Here is a 23,023-nt window from a genome sequence, read left to right as displayed (position 1 = left end):
CCTGAGGCAAACAACTGAAAAGGAGGAAAGGTTTATTTTGACGTATGGTTTTGGTTTATGGATGTGGTTTGGTTTGTGGCTATGGGCCTGTGGGGAGGCAAGACATCAGTGTGTAATATGCAGTGGAGCAAAGCTGCCCACCTCATGCAGTCAGGAAGCAAAGCAAAAGAGAAGAGACTGAGATCCCAAAGTCCCCTTCAAGTGCATGCCTCCAAGGACCTAGTTTTCTTAAAACTTCACCTCCCAAGGTTCCACCTCCTGCCGATAATGTCACAGTCTGGTGACCAAGCCTTTAGCTCATGGGCCTTTGTGGGACGTTTCAGATCTATACAGCAGCACTCGAAAATGGAATGTTCTATATCTAGATTGATCTGGTTGCTTCCTTTTTTATTTTTTAATTTATTTTTATTGGTGCATTGTAATCATATATCACATTGGAATACAAGACTTGAGAGGATATACAAGCACACATCATCCAACTAGCCCTCATTCAGCCCCCATCCCATTCCCTCCCCCTCCCTCGATCCCATGCTTGTTTGGTGATTAACTTTGATACATTTGTTTATGTACCTCCTGCATTTTGAAGAGGCTCCGTCCTCCTCTATTTCATACCCTCTGATTGGTCACCTTAGTTGCTTCACTATAGGGCCCTTCTATAGCTCAACCTCTTCCTGTTGCCCCTTTCCTCCTAGTTTTTGCTGATTAGGGGAAGCATCTGATTTTTATTTTCTGCGATATTTCTCTGTGCATGCCACATTGCAAGTACCAATCCCACTCTTGACGGCCCCAGTAGTGGCCTGGCTACCCGGTGGACTGATCCAGACCTCGCTGGCTGAAGCAGCGGCCTTGCCTCATGGGAGGCCCCAATTCTGGTCTTGCTGGCCTCCACACCGGCCTAACCCCTCGACTGGCTCTGATCCCGGCCTCGGTGGCCCCAGCACTGGCCTAGCCTCAAGGCAGGCTCTGATCCCAGCCTCGCTGGCTGCAGTACCAGCCTAACCCCTCGGCGGGCTCTGATCCCGGCCTCAGAGGCCCCAGTAGCGGCCTTGCCTCTAGACAGGCTCTGGTGCCGGCCGCTGGCCCCGGCACCAGCCTACCCCTCAGCAGGCTCTGATCCCAGCCTCGGAGGCCCCAGCACCAGCCTTGCATTGTGAGAGGCTCCAATCCCGGCCTCGCTGGCCCCGGCCCCGGCCTACCCTCTCAGCAAGCTCCGATCCCAGCCTCGGAGGCCTCAGTAATGGCCTTGCCTCAAGGCAGGCTCTGATGCCGACTGCTGGCCCTGACATCGGCCTACCCCTCAGCAGGCTCTGATCCTGGCCTCAGAGGCCCCAGCCCGGCCTTGCCTCATGGCAGACTCCAATCCCAACCTTGCTGACCCGGGCATCGGCCTTATCCTTTGGCAGTCTCCGATCCCAGCCTCGGAGGCCCCAGCACCAGCCTTGCCTCATGGCAGGCTCCGATCCTGGCCTCACTGGCCCCAGCACCGGCCTTACCCCTGGAAAGGCTCCAATCCAGGCCTCGGAGGCCTCAGTAGCGGCCTTGCCTAAAGGCAGGCTCTGATGCTGGCTGCTGGCCCCGGCACTGGCCTAACCCCTTGGCAGGCTCCAATCCAGGCCCTGGAGGCCCAAGCACTGGCCTTGCCTCATGGCAGACTCTGATCCCAGCTTCGCTGGCCTCGGAACCGGCCTATCCCCTCGGCAGGCTCTGTTCCTAGACTCAGAGGCCTCAGTAGCGGCCTTGCCTCATGGCAGGCTCTGATACCGACCGCTGGCCCCGGCACTGGCCTAACCTCTCAACAGGCTCTGATCCCGGCCTCGGAGGCCCCAGTAGTGGCCTTGCCTCACGGCAGGCTCCAGTGCCAGCCACTGGCCCCAGCATCAGCCTAATCCCTCGGCAGGCTCTGATCCTGGCCTCAGAGGCCCCAGCACCAGCCTTGCCTCAGGACAGGCTCCGATTCCGGCCTCACTGGCTCCGGTACGAGCCTAACCCCTCGGCAGGCTCTGATCCCAGCCTCAGAGGCCTCAGTAGTGGCCTTGCCTCATGGCAGGCTCTGATCCCAGCCTCGCTGGCCCCAGCACCGGCCTAACCCCTTGGCAGGCTCCGATCCCGGCCTCGAAGGCCCCAGCACTGGCCTTGCCTCATGGCAGACTCCGATCCCGGCCTCGGAGGCCCCAGCACTGGCCTAACCCCTCAGCAGGCTCTGATCCTGGCCTCGGAAGCTCCAGCACCGTCCTTGCCTCATGGCAGGCTCCAATCTCAGCTTTGCTGTCTCCGTCGCCAGCCTCACCCCTCGGCAGTCTCCAATCCGAGTACCCTCTTCACCCAGCCATTTGTCCCACGTTCTCGAGGGTGCATGGTGGTAGCATTCCGCCTCTGGGGTTATTACTTCAAAAGTTCCAGGTGTAATGCATCAGATCTCTGACTCTCCTAAATACTGGTCACTGCTATTGCCACTGCCTCTACCATTTCAAGTCTTTCCCAAGCTCTTTATTCACTCTGAATGCTGTCCAGTATTCCTAAGCCTGCATGACAGTAGCATTCGACGTTTGGTATAATTTCTCCAAAAAATAAGGTTGGTAGAATCAGTTTTCTGCCTCTCCTGAGTATAAGTCTCCACGGCCATCGTGGAGACCACTTCCAATACCGCCTTCCTCCTAGGTCTCCGCTTAACTCTCTCCTTACAGGTGATGTCCAAGATTCTTAAGAATGTAAAGAAGAAGCAGTCCTCCTTCGCGGGATATTTTTCCAAAAGTTCCAGTTCATTTGGATAAGTTTTGTCTGCATGTCCAGTATCCTGGCATCATTAACGGCCTTCTTGACCCCTCTCCGATATTTTTCTTTTTTTCTTCTTCTTTTCCTTTTTTTTTTTTTTTTTAATAAGAGAAGACAGTATGTGTGGTTTGAGGAGGTTGTGGGATCAGGCACTCAGTAGCTCTGTGACCCGGGCCCGGTTTCCCCGGGGGTCCAGCATGTTCTGCACGACTCCACCCGGGGCTCAGAGTCCTGTGACCCCGGCCCCGGCTCTTCCGGGGTCCGGCATGCCCCGCCTGATATCCGCCCCGGGGCCCAGGGCCTTGGGACCAGGCCCGGTTTCTCCAGGGGTCTGGCATGCTCCGCGTGATCCCCTGGTTGCTTCCTTAAGGTGCTAATTACCTTGATTTCCGTTTCTCATCTTCCTGTAAACTAGTCGCTATGTCTAAATACCTGATTATCTCAGGTTTGATTTTTTAGGAAACAGTATTTTACAGGTGGTACTGTGTACCTACTTTTGCATTACAAGGCACATAACATCTGGTTGCCATTTCTAGGGATGCTAACACAGATGCATGGCTTCAAGTTTCACAAGGCATGACCCTCTCTTGCTTTTACCTCATAGTTTTGGAATTTGTGATGTATTGTCTAGATCCATTTTGTTATTACGTGTTGAGAATATTTATTTTTTTCTAATTGTGAAAAGTTCTACAATGAATGGACCAGTACAGAGGTATAAAGTTGATATCAATGAACAATAGCACTCCATGTATTCAGATAATAAACACTTAGAAAATATAAAAGGGAAAAACATTGGCAATGGCAACAGAGAATACATACAAATAAAGTTTACAAGAAAAAAATGCAAAATCTCTGTGAAATAAATTTTGAAATATTCCTAAGACACAAAAAGTATCATTGAACAAATGAAAGGCATTCCAAGTTCATAACAAATATATTTCACTGTTACACATAACAAAGATGTCTTATTCAGTAAATCTACGTGTGAACCCCAAATTCTGAATTTCTTCTAGCCTGCTTTCTTGAAAATGGCCTGCTCTGTGCATTAGAGCCTTCACTCTCAAGACATAGTTACTGGCCTACAGCATCAGCACCACCTGAGAACTTGCCAGAAATGCAGATTCTCTTGCTTCACTCTAGATCTACTGAATCAGACATTCAGGAGGTGTTCAGCAATCTACATTTAATAAGCCTTCCAGATGACTTTGATATGTGCTGAGCTTGAGAACTGCTGCTCTGGTTCTTCTCAAATTGAAGTTACATGGAAATCAACTATGATCTTGTTAGGCTGCGGACTTGATGCAGCAGTTCTGGGATGGAGTCTGACCCTGCATTTCCAACAAGCTCTCTCATGATGCTGATGCTGATGGTCTGAAGACAGTGCTCTGAGAGACAAGACCTGAAGACCAGTCTGTTTGCAGCTTACTCAAGGCCAATCTATCCTGTGATCTCCCCACTCCTATTTTTATCCTCAGTATTAATGACATATAATAGCTTAATGTGTTACTCCTCCCAATAATTTCTTTACTTTAAGTGGAATGTAACCCATAGCAATGTATTCCTTTGAAACAAAATTTAACCAAAAAACAATAATTAAAAGTTTATCTCAGGCTTTGGTGGAAACTATTTTGGAGATAAACTTATTCAGCATTTATTAAATCATGCCTTAGAAAACATATTAGTAACTGGAATATAAAGAAGGAAATATTAAGAAAAAAGCCTATGCATAGAAGATCTTTGTATAAACTTATGTTGTCAATGCAATTTGTCTCGAATTTATCTTTTTATAAATTTTAATTTTTATTATTTGTGTTTGTATTACTGATTCCTTCATATTACCCCCAATTTTGGTCCATTAACATAATAAACATTTATTTAAGCGCATGATTTTTCTGGATCAGAAATTTGGACAGAACATAGTGTGGAAAGTATTCCAAAAAGCCTTGTATCCTCATCTAGGGTAGCTTAAATCTCTAGAGATGGCTGGAATGGTTTAACTAGGGCCTTAGATACAGGGTCTTCTATTAGTCTTTAGTTAGGCTCCCAGATTCTTCTCCAGGTCATTTGTACTGGAACCAGAATTTCTAAAATAGCCTCTTTACCTGTATGTATAACACCTAAGAATGACTGGAACAATGGGCTCTATTAAAATCTCTCTCTCTCTCTCTCTCTCTCTCTCTCTCTCTCTCTCTCTCTCTCTCTCTCTCCTTCTCTCTCATTTTTCCTCTCTCCTCTTTCTTTCCAGTTGGGTAATTTAGATATCTTAACAATATCATAGTCTGAGAAATTTGACTTCTCTTAATTGGACTATTAAGCACTGAGAGAAACCAAGGAATAAACTGTGATGCTTTTTATCAATCCAAATTTACTTCTGCCATATTGGCCTGTTGGTGAATTAAGGTCAGATTCCAAGCATAAAAAATAAGAGCCCATTTCTCATTGGAAGTGTTGAACTATATCCAACTTACCATGTGTGGTGGCTCGTTTTGTATCAACCTGATTGGATTAAAAGATACCCAGAAAACGGGTAAAGCTGTACTTCTGAGTATGTCTGCGAGAGTGTTTCTGAAAGAAATTGGCATTTTATTTAGCAGAATGAGTAAGGAAGCTCTGTCTTCTCCTAATGTTGACTATATCTAATACAGTCAGGGGCTGGGTAGTATAAAAAGTTAGAGGAAGGGTGAACCCTACTCTATCATTCTATTTCCATTTCTGTTTTCTGGAACTGTAACACCCATCATTTTCTGCCCTGAACATCAGAATTCCAGGTTTTCAGGCCTTTGGCCTCAGACTGAGAATTATAATATTGGATCTCAGGCCTTTAATTGACCCCTGCTACCCACTTCCCTGATTTTCCAGCATGTAGATAGATGGCATGTTGTGAGATTTCTTTCATCCTCCATGATTATGTGAGCAAATTTTCACAATAACTTCTATCTCACATACCTACATGTTTGCAAATATGTCCTATTAGTTCTGTTTTCCTGTAGAACCCTGACTAATATGCCAGTGTTAGGCATGATTTAAATGACAACTAGATGTACCCAATTGATCTAAAATTGGCTTACCTAAAGCCAAAGTTCTCAAGACAAAATTAAAAAAATAACACCAACAAATCCTGTTATAAAAAATTTCCTTAAAAGCTTATAACTGCCCAAAGAAGCCCATAGTTAGTATCTCTTGCTAACTCTGCATTTACTGACATCATCTTGACAACCTGGAATTGCATCATGGAAACTTCAAATTAAGACTTTTCTTTTTTTCCTGGAGGACCAATTGTTAAACCTTTTTCACACACATTGCAACCTCACACCCCTTACCATTTCCATATGTAAAAATCAGTAATTCTCAATTAATTCACATTAGAATCACTCGGGGAACTTTTTAAATCCCCAACATCCAAGCCCCAACCAAGAAAATATGTCAGTATTTCTGAGGTGGGGCAGTTCCAATGTTCCTCCAACGTTGAAAAGCACTAACGATGCAGATGCTGCGCATTCAGCTTCTCATACTCACCGCATAGACTTTTCCTAATGATTTGTGGATATAAAAAAAGAGAGATTCAAATACCACCCACAAAAGAAACTAAGTATCCTCTGGCTCGTAAAACAGAGAAAAAAGGCAGAGAAATATAAGGAAGTTAAGACACTTGCCTTAGAGAATTCAGAACCACAAAAGTCCAAGTAGAACTTCATTTATGCTATAATTTGAATCTAAATGTCCCCAAAGGTCCATGCTTTACAGTCTGGTGCTATTGAGAGGTGGCGGCGGTGGTGGTGGTGGTGGGAGGAGGTAGGGCCCACTGGGAGGCCTTTAGGTCATGGGAGGTGTGCCCTGGAAGAGCACACCCCATCACCTTTCTCTTCCTTTTTAGCTTCCTGGTCATGAGGTGAGAGGTTTTGCTCTTTCACAGATGTTTCCTCATGGTGGGCTTCCTCACCACAGGCCTAAAGCAATGGGGCTGACCAATCATGGAAGTAAACCTCCAAAATCGTGAACCAAAGTGAACTTAATCTCTTCATATATTGATGTATCTTAGTATGGTTATAGTAATGAAAAGTTAAATTCAATTTATTAATTGAAATTTCCCATATGAACAGAAGTAGAAATTTTTTGCTACCTAGTGACTTCCAGCTTTGCCAGTAAATAAGTGGGTAATCAGGCTTTGATCTATGGTACCATATTTTAAATAAAAACTTTCACAATTCTCCTGTGAAACATATGGATTTCAGTTGTGCTTCAAAAGATCTCAGGTAGAAAAACATATATTTTAACACATTATTTTAGACACATATATGTTTTGCAGTATTTTACCTAAAGATATAAATATGTACATTGAATTATGCATTGGTTTGTCTACAAAGCCTTATTTTTGCAATTTTTATGAAATGCCTTTTCCCTTGCCGGGCATGGTGGCGCATGCTTGTAATCCCCATGCTTGCGAGGTGGAGACAGGAGGATCACACAGGTTTGAAGCCAGCTGTGCTGGCTTAAGAGATCCTGTTTCCAATAAAAAGTATAAAAATAAGTCTGGGAGTGTAGCTCAGAGGTAGAAAAGTTTCCAGGAACCCCAGTACCACCATAAAAAAAAAAAAGAAATGTCTTTTCCCCCTTTCCATTTGATGTAAGTGTCCTAAAATTAATGAGTTTATTAGTTGACTTTGAACGTTCAACAACAAACAAAACAGAAACTGCACAGAAATAAAAGAATCATGTATTTGTACACAATTTATTTATGGAATAAATTGGACAAAATATATGTTATATATCATTGAGCTTCTTCTTACATATATTCCTTGTATGTAAAGGTATTGAATTCTTTCAAAACTCACTCTCTAACCTTTTCCTTTTAAGTAATAGAGCAATAGTTGTAGGAGAAGACAAGGTGCCCACGTTTGTTCTTTTGCTTCAGTGGGAATTAGAAAGTTTTTATTTTTATTTTTTTATTTTTTGGTGGTACTAGGGTTTCTGGAAACCCGTCTACCTTCTGGCCACACTCCCAGACCTATTTTATATTTTTGTTTGGAAACAAGGTCTCTTAAGCCAGCGAGGCTGACTTTGAACCAGCGCAATCCTCCTGTCTCCGCCTCCCAAGCTCAGGGATTACAAGCGTGCTCCACCACGCCTGGCGATTTAGAAGGTTTTAAAGGGGGTTGGCTGGGCATGGTAGCACAGGCCTCTAATCCCAGTACTTGAGAGGTTGAGACAGAAGAATTACAGGTTCAAGGCCAGTCTCAACAACTTAGCAGGGCTCTTAGCAACTTAGTGAGACCCTATTTCCAAATAAAAATAAAATAAGTTTGGTGGTGCAGCTCGGAGGTAAAATGCCCCTGGCACCTTCTCCAGATATCTACTTTTGGGTACCTACTCACCATCACTGTGGTGCAACCTTCTCTGGAAGGTCAACTTAGACCACCAAGAGTTCTCTAGGAAATGCCCTCTCTTGCCCAAGCACAATTTTTAGCCATTGCTGATGCCCCAGAATCGCTTTGGGACTCAAACCGAGGCTGACGACCCAGAATTTCCTGTGGGATTTATTGGGCTGAGGCTTCACTCAAAACTTCATTCTTTTTTTGTGTCAATACTGCTAACAGTTTTTTTTTTTTCCTGAGTATACCCATTTTAACAAATTACCCACTGCTTCCTGTGTTAGGCACTGCTTCTAAGGAGTCCAGCATTAGACCACAAACTGTCCACATTTCTAAAAAGTCTCTCTGACCGAAACCAGAAGGTCATCTCCTTGACTCTGCTACATGTTAATTCTGGATACTGAAAAACAGATACTGATCTGCTCTGCCTGTCTCTACCTGTTCCCGCCAAGACTGTCCATGGGACAGATAAGTTTCTTGGACTTGTTTTTCCCCTAAACTTGCGACCAGAAATCAAGATGAAAGTCTGATGCATCTGGGGTGGTATGTTCCAGAGTAGGAGGATGAGATCCTCTGCTACTTATGAAGTTGTAGCACAAAATACCCCAGGCTTCTGGCATACTACTGGTCAGCTTGAATATTCTCAAATGAGGTAGCAATTATCATGAACATAAGCTTTCTAACCGTAGAAAGCTCCTGGGGTTGAGGGTGAAGAAATATGCCCTAGAGATTACTCTTCAATTTTCAGCTTCCTACAACTAAGCACTTTTTTAAGAACTGATGCTGCAGCCTTTGGCCCCGCTTAAGAGATGCATGGGCATCAGCTGAATCCCGTTTGTCTTTTTCCAGCTCAGCAGACACTTAAGGGAGGCGCACTTGTCTTTGCTGAGCTTTATCTCTCTTTATTCGGACACCTCTGACACCTCTAATCCTTAATCTCTCTCTCTCTCTCTCTCTCTCTCTCTCTCTCTCTCTCTCTCACACACACACACACACACACACACACACACACACACACACACACACCACTGATGCTGTACCTCTAAAACCCAAACCCAAAGCAATACCAGTTAGGTGTCCTATACTCATACACGTCTAACAGTAACCAGAGTTAAGTTTAGTCCCTAAATAGATTAAGGGCTCTTCCCACAAGAATTTCCCCTAATTTATGGTGCAAATTGCAAGCAGCCGGCGCTTGGAATTACCTATAACTTCTGTATGATTTGGCTACAAATCAGAGGTTTTCAGGATCCCTTCAGCTACTTGCTAGACTGGCTCACAGAGCTCTCGAAAGTAACTGCCTTACTTACCTGTTTTTAATAAAAGGAAACAGTTTAGGAACAACACAATGGAAGTGATACACAGAGTAAGCCGTGGGTACAAGGCTTAAAGAGCCCTCTTGACAGACTATTCTCTGTAGGTTGAGCACCCCAGAGGCTCTCAGAATCCTGTCCTTTAGAGGCTTAACAGAGGCTTCATTATAAAGACATGGTAGATTGATTTATTGGCCAGTGGTGATCAGTTCAACCGTCAGCCTTGAGAGCAGGGTAGAAAGTTTAAGCCTTTTTATCATGCAGTGAGTTCCTCTGGCAGCCAGCCCCCAATCTGAGGCTCTCTTAAAACCCCTAGTCATCTCCTTCATGTGCAAAAGACACATCAGAAAATTTTTAGGTGCCTTTGAAGCTCTGTGCCAGGAATGGGCATAAAGGCAAAATGTTTATTTCTTGTTGTGAATCACAATATCCCAGATATGTTTTGGGTCTTATAACTGTAGAGCCCTCTCCTAAGTTGTTATTATTTCATGGTAATAAGGAGCTAATATTCAGCTGTCTCAAATCCAAGGATATGAACTTCCAGTGATACAAAGTGTGAACCACTGTGGAAACCATGGTTTCTCTTCCTTAAGTACATCTCCACTCAGAGAAATCACACGCACACACACACACACACACACACACACACACACACACACAATCTAGCAGAATGCAAAAATTGCATGATTTCCGACAAGTTTAAAATTGCAAATCAATTTTATGTCAGTACTGCTTTGGAAAGTACCCCCAGCTCTCTAGTCAAGGCCAATTTACCCTTCTATGGTCTGAAGGTTTGTATTCCTCCAAAATTTATAGGCTGACATCTTGACCCCCAAGGTGATGGTATTAAGAGGTGGGGCTTTTAAATGAAATTAGATTATGAGGGCAAAGCCTTAGGGTATGGGATTAGTACCCTTCTGAAAGACGCTGGAGGGGCTGAGGATGTGGTTCAGTGGTACAGTGTTTGCCTAGCATATGTAAAGTTTGGGTTCAATTCCCAGCACCAGAAAAGAAAAAAAAAGTCAAAAAACAAAAAAATGAATCTGACAATATATACTGGTAGATATATGCTAATGACAAAAAATTGCAAGAATGAAAGATGCTGGAGGGAGCTTGTTTACCCTTTTCACCATGTGAGAACACAGTGAGATGAGAGTATTATGCAGTGTAGAAGAAGATTCACTAGAACTTAACCATGCTGACACCATAATCTCAGAATCTCCAGCCTAGAGAACTGTCAGAAATAGACTTTTACTGTTAAGACACATAGTCTATGGTATTTTTGTAATAGTAGTCCAAACAGACTAATACATACCGTATAGTAAGCACCATTTCTAGGACTCCCAATACATGTAGGGGCCTATGAATTAATTTTAAAATCAGAAGGAAACAAATGAACTTTTAGGTTTAGAAAATTTTTCAGTATGTAATATTGGTATATTTGCCTTTATATTGATTTAAATATATGTAAATACAATTACTACTTTGAATATCAAATTGGTCTATGAAGACAAAACTGCCTAGGCCCACACACAGCATGATGCAGTCCTGTTTCCAGAGGCAAACGCTTAGCACACAGTGAAAAACATGTGAAAAAGTGAATTTTAGATATTATATTTTTTCCATTGGTTATTTTAAGAACCAAAGTCTTCAGATTCAAAGGAAACAATTTCAAATGGTAGAATTTCATGCATCTTGAAAGGATAGATGTGCAGGTCCAGAGTTCCTTTGACACCCTGGATGCCGCTGTAAGGTTGTCTATGTTCAGAGTACCTTGCTCCCTCTCAAGGCACCACTTCAGTCCCAGGTGCCAGAACCAATATTTACAGAGATGGCAGACAATCCTGCATGAGACTTTCTACTGAATTATAAAATCTTACAATTTAGAACAGTATTCAGACCTGCTGAGCCCAATCCACCACCAATGCAAAATTGTCTTTGTCATCACTCAGCATCAATTTGAGGACACCATGACATTGTCTGCACTTGAGAGCTTCAGAACAGTTTCTTTGTGTTATTGTCTTGTAAAGAAGCTCTGGCTGTAAGAAAATACAGAGCTACAAGGCAGCTGTGGATACAGCTGGGGGCTATCAGAATGACCTATAGCTGGGCACGAAGAGTCAGTGATGGTGGATGAGCTACAGATCCTCAGCAGTACCCACAAGGACCATTGTCGTCTCATCATCCTGGGGGCAAGGCTCCAGTCCTTCATCCACCACCTTGTGGAGGGTGCTGTAATGCTGCTGGTTTGGGTAGAAAGAATGTAGCTCAGAAGCAGCCTCCCAGGCAGCAAAAGTGGGCATGGGAAAGATACCTGGCCTCTTGTTTTCAAAAAAGCATTTCAGGTTCCTCTCACTCAGCTTTTCAGCATAGTCCACAAATGTATTGTCCAACTGCTCCTTCTCCTTTTGTGTGTATGCCTTCCAAAAACTCAGCTGCAGATAGCTCACTTGAGATCGACAGCGTGCGTAACAAGTGGTGAGCAGAGAGAAGAAAGATGCTGAACAGATGAGGCACCATCCTAGAATCTTAGGAGGAAAGAAATATTGAAGACATGTAAAAGCGAAGTCACCTCTCAGGAAGTTGGGGCAGTTTTATTGGAAAGCAAGTCGCTGAACTGTTACCACAGCCACTACTATACCTCATCGAAATCATTCATCTTAATTTTTAAGCACTTTTAAAATCATCACAGTGAAGTTAGAGTGTATCTAATATCTATTTTATTACCCCACAGTGTTGATATGCAAAGTAATAACTAGAAGGCTGGCAAATGAGAAAGAATATAGATTATCCAAGAATTAGATAAATCAAGCTCCCAAATAGCTATTAGAGGGGAAAATTCTGTTCATGAGTAATTGTGGCTATTGGAGCAAATGACCACAAGCCAGGTATCTGGGGCATTAATAAATGCATATATATGACTAGTGACTAAGTTTTGCTATGTGATTTGTTCGCAAAGAGCAGCAGATACTCTTTGGGAGAAAGGCTGTTGCTTACTGCCCATGGTAAAGGGAGACAGACAATGCAATAAAAAGGCTGGCCCTGTAAGAATTTAAAGCCCATCTAGGCACTGATTAAAAAAAAAAGTTAGGGTCATTTTAAACCTTGAGAATTATTTGTTCTGAATTTTGGCATATAGGAAAAACAAACTCTCTAAATATGAATAATACCATTGTTTTTTTTAAAGCAGAAGTCTACATGGGTGTGTGTGTGTGTGTGTGTGTGTGTGTATGTGTGTGTGTGTGTGTGTGTGTGTGTGTATATATATATATATATATATATTTTTTTTTTTTTTTGGTGGTACTGGGAATGGGACCCTTCTACCTCAGGGCTACACTCCCAGACCTATTTTATATTTTATTTGGAACCAGGGTCCCTTAAGCCAGCGAGGCTGGCTTCAAACCTGCGCGATACTCCTGTCTCCATCTTCCAAGCTCAGGAATTACAAACGTGAGCCACCACGCCCAGCTATAGTTCAATATATATATTTTTTTAAGCAGAAGTTTACATAGCTCAATTTTTGTTCAAATTCTATTTTTTATGATTGGAATTAATTTTATATTTAGACAACTAACATCTCTGAAAATATCTCTTGACATTTAGTTCAAATAACCTTTAGTATTCCTCAGCAGATAGGACCATTTGAAAATAGAAATATTCAACAAATACGATTCTATTCGGACCATAACATAACTGTAAGTAAGTCCTAGATCTGTGGTTCCCAGCATCTTTCTCTGACATGATTTATTGTGAAGGGTCTCAACCTCTGCACAAATGCCAGCTCTGGATTAGCATTATTTGGGTTTAAACACTAGTTTCCTCCTTGCTGTGGATATTCTCTATAGCACAGTTTCCTTGGTTGTAAAGAGGGGGTACCCATCTCAGAAGGTATTTTGGGGAATGTGATAAAAATATGTTGGACACAAGTACATTAGTGAGTATTGGCTCCTTTTACATCATGCTATATTTCAAATGTATGTTGCTGAACTCATAATATTTCTGTACTTATGATTAATGAGTGAGACACAATCACCGTCATTTCTCTTATTTATCTTCAGCCATTTGTGTATTTGTGGTTGGCTACCTCAGATATTCCTCTTTACTTCTTCATCTACCTTCCTCTTTCCCTACAATTATATCCCCTGTAGGGCATCTTACCTCAATACCTGAGCTAATTCTGAGTTCGAAGCTGTATCCCTGTTCCCTTTTGCATGACTTAGCATAGACTTGCCCTCACCTGAGTTTTGACCTCTGGATCTTCTTGTCCTTCCCATCACTGTACAATACCCAGAGTCCAACTACAGGATGGCGGATTCTCCCATTCCATTTCTCCATACTGTCTTGTTTTGCATGAATCTTCTTTCCCAAAACCTGGAAGTTTTCTCAACAACTCTGTCCCAGAATCTTTATGCCCATTTATATTCATTACATCTAATCTTTCCAACAACTGTCCACTGTAGGTATTATTATCACCCACTATGATAAAACTGGGCTCAGGGAGATCGAAACACTACCTATTGATCATATAACTCATGAGTGGTAGCATCAGGATTCAAACCCAAGGCCAGCTAATCTAAGTGCCCTTTCCACTACTCCGTTCCTCTGTCCTTAAGAATAGAGAGTCAGCCAGCTGGATTTCTTGTTTCTCTGCCCCACCCATAGATACCCAGATACCCATAGATGAATATACTTTTTCATCCCACCCACATGGCCAATTACTGGACTGTGTGTCGCCTCCTTCCTATTGGAACCTCATGCTCAGCACCTGCTATTCCTGCAACTCCCTTCATCTCCAACATCCTCCCATAGGAATCAGCCCCAGGTCCTTCTCATTTTGCTGAAAAGTCAACAGGTCATTGTGCCCAGTAAGCTCTGACAGGATGTGCAGTGATTTCCTTGTGCTTGTGTTTAGGGAAGAAAAGCTTACACAGTGATAAGTGTTTGGATCTGGCACTGACTGAATGGAACCTGGAGCCTGAGGACATAAGCCATACATTATTCATTCTGTCATAACATGTATAATTAAGACCTTCCTTCAACAAAAGACGGAAGGCATTTGAGAGCCTGGCACATTTTATCTAAGGTGTGCTTTATGCATTAAACAAAGGATTTTATTTTGGGGCATTTTGAGGGCCTATCAGTTTATGAGGAAAGCATGATTTTACCATCAACCAGCTTCGGAACGTATGACTTTAAGAAGAGACTTTGCTTTGATGTGCTGTAAAAGCAAACCCTTGTTGAAAAAGTAAAAATTACTCTATTTTTCCATGCATTTATTCTGAAATAAATTGTGAATCCACTGTTTGTTTTGGTTTGGAGAATTCAATTCCTACTACTCACAAATAGAACGTCAGTTTTTCCCTAAAGCCAGGGCAGGGCTGTCCACCTGGACTTGAGTTCATATACCCAGAGAGATGACACGCTGCTTCCCTGCAGCAATTAGGTGAAGCTACAATTTCCTCCTGCTAAATAAAACAATGCCCCAAGCCTTGAGCTTCTAAAGTAATGTAAGAACTTCTTTAGCCATACAATACAAAGAATAAAAGACAGAATTTCCCTAGAGAATATGATCGCTTTTCATGAAAAGCTATTTAAAGACAGCTGAGTTCTACTTTATATGGGAAATGCTTCTGAATCTTAATATTTATACATAAAAATAGCAGTCACCAGAACCCAGTTAGGGGAATCTCTATACTAATTATATTCAATGCAACTTTGAAAAGTAGCAGCTCATTTGATTCAACTATATTTTAATAGACATGTGATAAATGTTTGTGTTTCTCTGAGAAATCAGTTTGAAAATAACTGCTGGATGATAGTACTTTTTAATTATAGCTCAGCCATTAGCACTGTTTGTGATTTGATGTTATGCATTATTTACAAAGTCAACCCAGAGAGATTGTCTCAAAGTACTTAAGCATTTACATATGCAAAACCCAGAGGATGATTTCTTTTCGGAAATGGAGAAGATATAATCCAATCAGCAATTTTACTGAGCCATCCAGCCTCCAAAAAGCCTTTCCAGAGATTGGTTTAGTGCTGCATCATATCCCAATTTCCATTTAGTTTCAAAACATTCTGGCAGGACTCAGACTCTGCCCTGGCTGAAAGGACAGAGAGAATCCCTCAAGCTGGCACAGGAAGAAAAAGGTGAGTTTGTTCTTACCTGAGACTGGGCCTGAAGGGACAGCTTCACTTCCTCGTTATCCATGGGTAGCATGCCTGTTTTGTCACAAGACACTTTGTAAAGTTCTTGCCAGCACTCTTTGGGCTTGCCCTTGCAGATCAGTCCCAGGAGTCTTGAACTGTTTGTCCCACTCATGGCACATTCATAAAACGTTCCATTAAGCAAAGCCACAGAAAGCCACATCACCGGGGCCACCAATGAGCTCAGAGTGATCTGGCCCAGGACGTAGAAGAAGCGGCAGCTGTGGCCCTTGGGGAAGATTTTCCTGGGATTTACGCAGCAGCCAGTGAAGAGTCTCCAGGCCTGGCTGTTCAAAAAGAATCCTAGGATCAGCAACACCCAGGCAGGAGCAAAGAGGAAAACCAAACCATAGGCTGTGTTCTCAGTGCTGCAAGGGCACTTAAAAGCCACAAGTGAAAAAAGGCGCTCGCCTCCCAAAGTCAGCAAAGCCATGAAGCTGTAGCCAATGGCAGTTTTCTGATTAAGAAAGAATTTTAAAATGCTCTGAAAAGCATCCATGTTGTAGATGCACAAAGAGGGAAATCGTTCTGCCCTGGCTATTATTGGGTACGGCTGGCCTGGCTGTTGTGGCCGTGGCTGAGGGTGGAGCTCTTTCTTCATTAGAAACAACAGTCCTCCTTCCCAGGCTGAATTCAGCCAGATAAGAAAACAAGTCATTCCCTAGGAATGTGTGTTTCCCAACAGTGTTCAGATAATGCCTCCTACTGGTAGATACTGGGCCATGAAATGGCAGTCTACACACCAAGGGTCCACATAAATTCCAAGTACACCAGCTCCCCTTTAATAGTGTTTCCATGTGGCTTAGATTGAAAATCAGAAAGAAACTCTCACTCACACAAATTAGAGTCTAGGAATTTTCCAGTGGGAAGAATCAACAATAGCAGAAACAGATTTCAGTCAATTGAATGGGAGCTGAATTGAACCTCTAAACTCGAAGTTGTCACCATGGTTTTTGTTTCTTGTTTTTTTGCTAGGTGGTTTAAGATTTGGAAGATCGATTCATTTTGTATCTTCTCAATCTGACTAGTTTTAGAGAATTGAGACATATTTTAGGAGAGTATTTGAAACTTATATGTGAATGCTTAAGGAGCGTCTGAGTTTTAGAGGAAAAAAAAAAGAGAGAGAGAGAGAGAGAGAAGGATCCTGATCATTTCTTTCCTAGGCTAGCATGGTAACCTCTGGATTAGAATCTCTCCCTTTGACCTCATGCCAACAACTACCCACAATCCTAAATGCTCCATCCATGCTCATATGAAAGTGATCGATCCCTCTGAAACAGAAATGTGAGTCTTCATTGGCCTGTTCACATCTTTAAGGCTCCCCATTGCCCACAAGTTGATAGATGTAAACGTCCCCTGAACCTCATCATGGTATTTTCTGTCATGCCAAGTTCCTACTACCTAGGATGTCTCTGCCTTCCCCACTCCCACCTGTCTACCTGAGAAATGCTCATTTGCTATTTTTGGTGTCAAATTTACACTGGATGCTCACTCGATAGTTTGTTTAGCAAATTACTATTGAACTCCAACCATGTACTAGGAACTGTGGTAGGCTCAGTAAGTACCTGTTGAGTGAATGAATGAATGAATGAATGAACTTCTTAGTACTTTAAATTATGAATGATTTAAGATTTATATTTTGCTCCTATACACTGCTATTAATTTAAAAATTAAATTAAGCCAGGCATGATGGCTCATACCTATAATCCCAGTACTTTGGAGGCTGAGACAGGAGGTTCACAGGTTCAAGGACACATCAGCAATTTGGTAAACCCTCAGCAACTTAGCAAGACTTTGTTTCAAAAAAGAAAAATAGGGCTGGAGGTGTAGCCCAGTGGTAGAATGCCTCTGAGTTTATTTAATCCATAGTACCAAAAAAAATTTAACTAATTATTGAAAAATGACAACACATCAAGCTAACAACAAATTTTTATTCATAAATTTTGTAATACAGGCCTGTGTATTGTGTGAAAAGAAATTGCCTCGGACTAGAAGCCAAGGAACTAGGTTCTACCTTGATCTTGGTGTGTTGTTTTACTTTTCTATACACCACTTTGCTCATTTGTGAAAGCAGGAGTTAACAATAAATAATAATAAATTAATAATAATAAATAATCTCCAAGATTTCTTCCATTTCTACATTGCAAAATTCTTCAAGTCCTGTAAAACAACAGTTTTGAGAATTACTTTATCACTCATCAATACATTTCTAAAGGACCTGTGATTTTAAGAGATTTCTTGAAAATAAGGCAGTTTCTCATAAGCCATATTGTTTCCACAGAAACTAGTCCCTTAGGATGCTCCATAAAAATAAAAGGATGGAAAACTTTCACATGGCATAAGATCAATAAATTGCAGAGCTAAGTGTGAGCCCAGATGTCCTGACTGCAGACTCCACATGCTACCCATTGTGCTGCAATGCAATGCTTGTAGCAGTGTATTTGGTTGTGCTGCCAATAGAAATCTGAGCTCAACCGAGTGTTTGTCTTTGCTTTTATTTCCCCTCTTCTTTATCAGGTTGCTTTCAAGATGTACTTAGGAATTACGCCAAGTGTGACCTGTAATAATTCAAGCAGAAATGAGTTTTCCCTGATTCTAGACAAGAATCCTCTGGCAGACTTTGTGGAAGAGCTCCCTGCCGGGCGATCTTCTCTGTGCTACTGCAATTTAATCTGTGGAATTATCAGAGGTGCTCTGGAAATGGTAAGGCATGTATTTCATTTTGCGGGGTCTGTTAGTTATCTAGTGCTGTGTAACAGGTTATTTTGAAATGTAGCAACTTAAAATAGCAATTGCTACAACACACAGTTTCTAGGATAAAAAATCTGGGAGCAGTGTAGCTAAGTGTCTCAGAATCTTTCACAGCTTCACACACATGAGGTTGAGCTGTCATCCAGGACTACAGCCTCTGAAGACTTGGCTGAGTCTGGAGAATCTATTCCTAAGGTCTTTCAGATAGCTTCCATGCCTTGCCAGCCATTGGCTAGAAACTTCTTGAAGTGTCCTGCCACGTAGACTTCTATCCATCTAATCACAGCATGGCAGTGTGTGCTGCCAACCCTGGGACGTGTGGTAAGGGACTACCTGAGGACATGCAAAACAGGAGGCAGGGATCATTGCAAGCTGATTTGGAGGTTAGCCTCCACACCTGAATTGTCCATTGGTTTACCTGAGACTCAGATCTGCGAAGGGTCAGGCTACTCAGTATACAAAGATGAAGAAGGTGCAGTTGTTGCCCTTAAAGAATTTTCTGTCTAGTAGAAAAGTTATATGCGTAAAAAAGTGTGATAAAGGGTTGTGGGAGGACTTCCCAGACTTCTTTGAGCATCTCTGAACTGGCTTTGAAGGAAAATAGGAGTTGGGTGAAAGTCTTGAGTAAGGGAAAGAGGGGAAAGTATTATTCCAGATAGAAGAATCAGAATGCCCAAAGACACACACACACACACACACACACACACACAGTTTCATTCAAAGAACAAGGAACTTGGACTAGTTTCGTACAACTAATATGAATATTGAGAGGAGTTTCATGAGAAAGAGGTTTAAATTGTTTACAGAAGCCTGCTGAAAGAAGAGATTCATATGACAAGCTAGGAATTCAGATTTATGTATTGAAAGTATCAAAGAGCCAGTGTAGGTTTATAAAGAAGAAAGGAATTTTTTTCGGAGGAGGGTATTAGGAATGAACCCAAAGGCATTCTAACTGAGCTATACCCCCAGCACTTTTTAATTTTATTTTATTTATTTTGTTTTATCTTACTGTGGTACTGGGGTTCCTGGAAGCCCTTCTACCTCCGGGCTACACTCCCAGACCTATTTTTTATATTTTTATCTGGAAACAGGGTCTCTTAAAGCGCGGCTGGCTTTGAACCTGTGTGATCCTCCTGTCTCTGCCTCCCAAGCGCGGGGATTATAAGCGTGCGCCACCACGCCCAGCTACCCCCAGCACTTTTTATTTTTTGTTTTGAAACAGGGTCATGCTAAATTTCTGAGACTGCAATTCTCCAATCTCAGGCTCTCGATACTACAATTACAGACATTTGCCACCACACCAGAAAGATATTTTGAAGTTTTTGTTTTAGGAATTTTATTCCCTTGTCACCCACAGAAGAGTATACAAGAGGAAACAATGTTAGAGGGAGGAGAGCAGATAGGAAGCAGATGATGGTGACCTCAAGCAAACCCAGAAGAAAGCCTTGACTGTAGTCATGAAAGAGAAGACCCACTGGGACAATATTAGGAAGGAAGAATGGATGAGACTAGATAATCATTAGCTGAAAGGGACAAGATTGAGAAAAAAGTTTAGGACTAACTTTCAGGTTCCTCAGCAACCTGTAGGGAAGGTTATACAATGAATTAGCCAAGACAGCAAAACCAGAAGGAGAACATTTAGGGTTGGAAAAGACAAGGTGAGGAGTTTGATTTAGAACCTGCTGGGGTTGAAGTGTCTCACACACACAGTCAGGAGAACTGGTGAGACATTGTTTACGTGTGTCTGAAAGTCCCAGAGGAATGGGAACAAACGGAAGAGGTATTGAAACTGCAAACCATACCTAGGGAGGAGTTGTAGGACAAGAAGAAAAGAGAGCCAGGGATGGAACTCTAAGAACAGATAAATAATGACTAAGTTACTAACAGAGAACACAAAGTTTGCAAAGAATGCCAAGAAGGAATAATCAGAGCTAGGAAAGTACCAGGAAAGAACCAAGTTACAGAAGTGAGGGAGGGGAATACTTTAAGAGTGAGTGTGCTGAATGAGATCAAGTTCAGCACAGAGGTAAAACAAAACTGTACCCCCAAAATAGTCTTACCACTCACAAAAAGACCAGAGAGGGCTTTGGTAAAAGTGTATGGAGAAAAAGACAATCTGTCATAGATCATGAGCCAATGACAGCTTAGGAGAGGGAACTGTTGATGAAGTCTATTTGTCCAGAATATCTACCATTAACAATGGTGGGGCAGGTAGTCACCAAAGTCTAGGTAATGGATTGGCCAAGCAAATAGTAAACCATGCATATATTTTAAAATTATTTTTGCTAATTAGGAGAAGAATAAAATGACAGGCAATACCAAATGATAAAACAATATAAATAATGCATCATTCACACAGATCCTCCATGTTTTTATCCTAGCATTCACCAGTGGCCATGATATCAGGGAAGAGAAAACGAGAGCTCTGAGAGTTTATGGGCAAAGGAAGAAACCACAGAACAAAGTAAAAAAAAAATAGGACAAAAAAGTTTGTGGCCTGCATGAATGAGTGTTAGTTATATATGCAGAATGAAAGGTAGTAGACCTCATGTGGCCCAAATATCCAAAAATATTTGGCAGAGATATGGCATGAATTGTACATATTATACAATATGTCCTCAGGGTGTCTATTCATTCCATGCACTTGTGGTAATGGGGGAAAAGGAGCCACCTGGAAAGACACTTGGTGTAGTATCTCTTCGGTGGAAAAAATGGATGAAATAATACAGTATAAACTTCACTCTGTAGAAACTGTTTTTAGATACTGGATTTTACATCCTCTGTAGAAACAGTACCATTTGTAACACATTTTCATATATTTGAGAAATTATGGATATAGTCTCCTTTTTATCTTAATTGATTTTTTGTTAAATATTGACAAATACATGAGAAACCTTAAGGAAGAAAGAGATGATGATAGGCCAGGCATGGTGGTGCACTCTTGTAATCCCAGCATTCAAGAGGCTGAAATAGGAGGATCCAGGTTCTTGGACAGCCTCAACTACTTCGTGAGGCCCCTTGCAACTCAGGCCCTGGGTCAGCAATATTATGTTGCTTTTTTATGTGAACATGTTTTAATGAATAGAGAAAGAAAGCCCTGAGGCTGACTTCATTGTCTGGGAAATAGAAAATGCTTTAGAGAAGAAAAGAAGGCCTGAGTATCAAATATTTATGTCTATAATTTAAATCTTTAATTTTTATATTAATAATTTATTTAGTCAATATTTTTTCAAGGCTCTCAAAGCTATAAGTGATTGCTCAATGTTGTTAGGATAAATGATGATGTTATTTTGCTAACAACAAAATGATTTATGGCAAATGACTTTGAGAGAAATCCTTTAAAAAGCTATTTATCTTTGAAAGTTCTGCTTGGCCAAGCATGCTGGGTCAAGGCTATCTTTGAGTTGGAGATTTATGTTCTTTGTGAGATGGATCCATATTTCAGCCGTGCTCTGTGAGAAGAGCTCTTCATGGTCCAAAATGTAGCCCTCCCAGTTGGTCCTTCCCTTTGTAGAGTCACACCACAGAGCTGACCATCTCTACCAGATGCTGTTAGATCATCTCTAAAGGACACACAGTCAAAGGCTTCTCATCCACAGAACAGGCTCTTTTTCATCTTTCATACAGAAAGTAAATGAAACAACGGGGGAGGGGGGAGAAATTTACAATTGTGTTTTTAGTTGAATGTTACAATACTCTTTTTTTTTTCTTTTCTAGGTTCATTTGGCTGCAGATGTTGCATTCTTGCAAGACAGACTAAAAGGTGATAGTGTGACAGAAATAGGAATAACATTTCTTAAAAAGCTAGACGAGAAAAAATATAGACGGAAAAAATAAAGAATAGTGTGTAGAATGCTACAGGGTGGCTCACTGAGGAGTGAACAGTAGCTAGATGTATAGAGCCATAAATATTTGAAATTGCCTAATAGCATGGGCTTGTAGAGCCTTATAATTCAACCAGAAATTTAAAATGCAGGGCATGTGGATTTTCTTTTGCCTTTAAAGCACACATTTTCAATCTCATGTTCACAGGCTTTCATGTACAAATAACTCCTTATAAGATAGCGAGTATGAATTCTATATATTATACAATATGTCCTCAGGGTGTCTATTCATTCCATGCACTTGTGGTAATGGGGGAAAAGGAGCCACCTGGAAAGACACTTGGTGTAGTATCTCTTCGGTGGAAAAAATGGATGAAATAATACAGTATAAACTTCACTCTGTAGAAACTGTTTTTAGATACTGGATTTTACATCCTCTGTAGAAACAGTACCATTTGTAACACATTTTCATATATTTGAGAAATTATGGATATGATTTTTCTCTTGGCTTTTAGCTTCAACCTCTTGAAGCTACTCTTGGCTTATACTCACCAAGGAAAGCTATTTATTTTAATGCAAATTCTGAAACATCTAAAATTTTACTCATTTCAATTTATTTAATTTTTAAATTTAATTTACTTAATTTTTAAGTAACTGATATTAACCAAATTTCTTTCTTTTTTCATGAAATATCACAGATGGTCAGCCAGGAAATCTATGGGAGGTAAATAATGTTCTTTGAGAATGCTATCTTATCGAAGCTTATTTACTAGAATTTTTACTATCA

The 23,023-nt window shown here is 41.5% G+C and overlaps 2 protein-coding genes across 2 annotated transcripts in view; one reads left to right on the top strand and one right to left on the bottom strand.

Annotated features, from left to right (window-relative positions):
- The window catches only part of TRAPPC3L (trafficking protein particle complex subunit 3L), a gene marked incomplete at both ends in the record, with an annotated part of 49,689 nt that extends 27,440 nt beyond the window's left edge, over positions 1 to 22,249 (top strand). The window contains 2 exons of the mRNA XM_080700700.1: positions 18,179 to 18,364; positions 22,130 to 22,249. Of these exons, the coding sequence (XP_080556826.1) occupies positions 18,179 to 18,364; positions 22,130 to 22,249 (306 nt within the window). The remainder of the gene's footprint in view (positions 1 to 18,178; positions 18,365 to 22,129) is intronic.
- CALHM5 (calcium homeostasis modulator family member 5) lies at positions 11,593 to 16,160 on the bottom strand (the record flags this gene model as incomplete). Its single annotated transcript, XM_080700698.1, has 2 exons — positions 11,593 to 11,982; positions 15,621 to 16,160. The coding sequence occupies 2 exons, from the start codon at positions 16,158 to 16,160 to the stop codon at positions 11,593 to 11,595; spliced, it is 930 nt and encodes a 309-aa protein (XP_080556824.1).
- Positions 22,250 to 23,023: the final 774 nt, after the last annotated feature.

This window comes from Muscardinus avellanarius, assembly GCF_963383645.1.
Source record: "Muscardinus avellanarius genome assembly, chromosome: 8".
Lineage (NCBI taxonomy): Eukaryota > Metazoa > Chordata > Mammalia > Rodentia > Gliridae > Muscardinus > Muscardinus avellanarius.
Note: the sequence above shows the minus strand (reverse complement) of the source record. Positions and strands in the feature narration are given on the sequence as shown.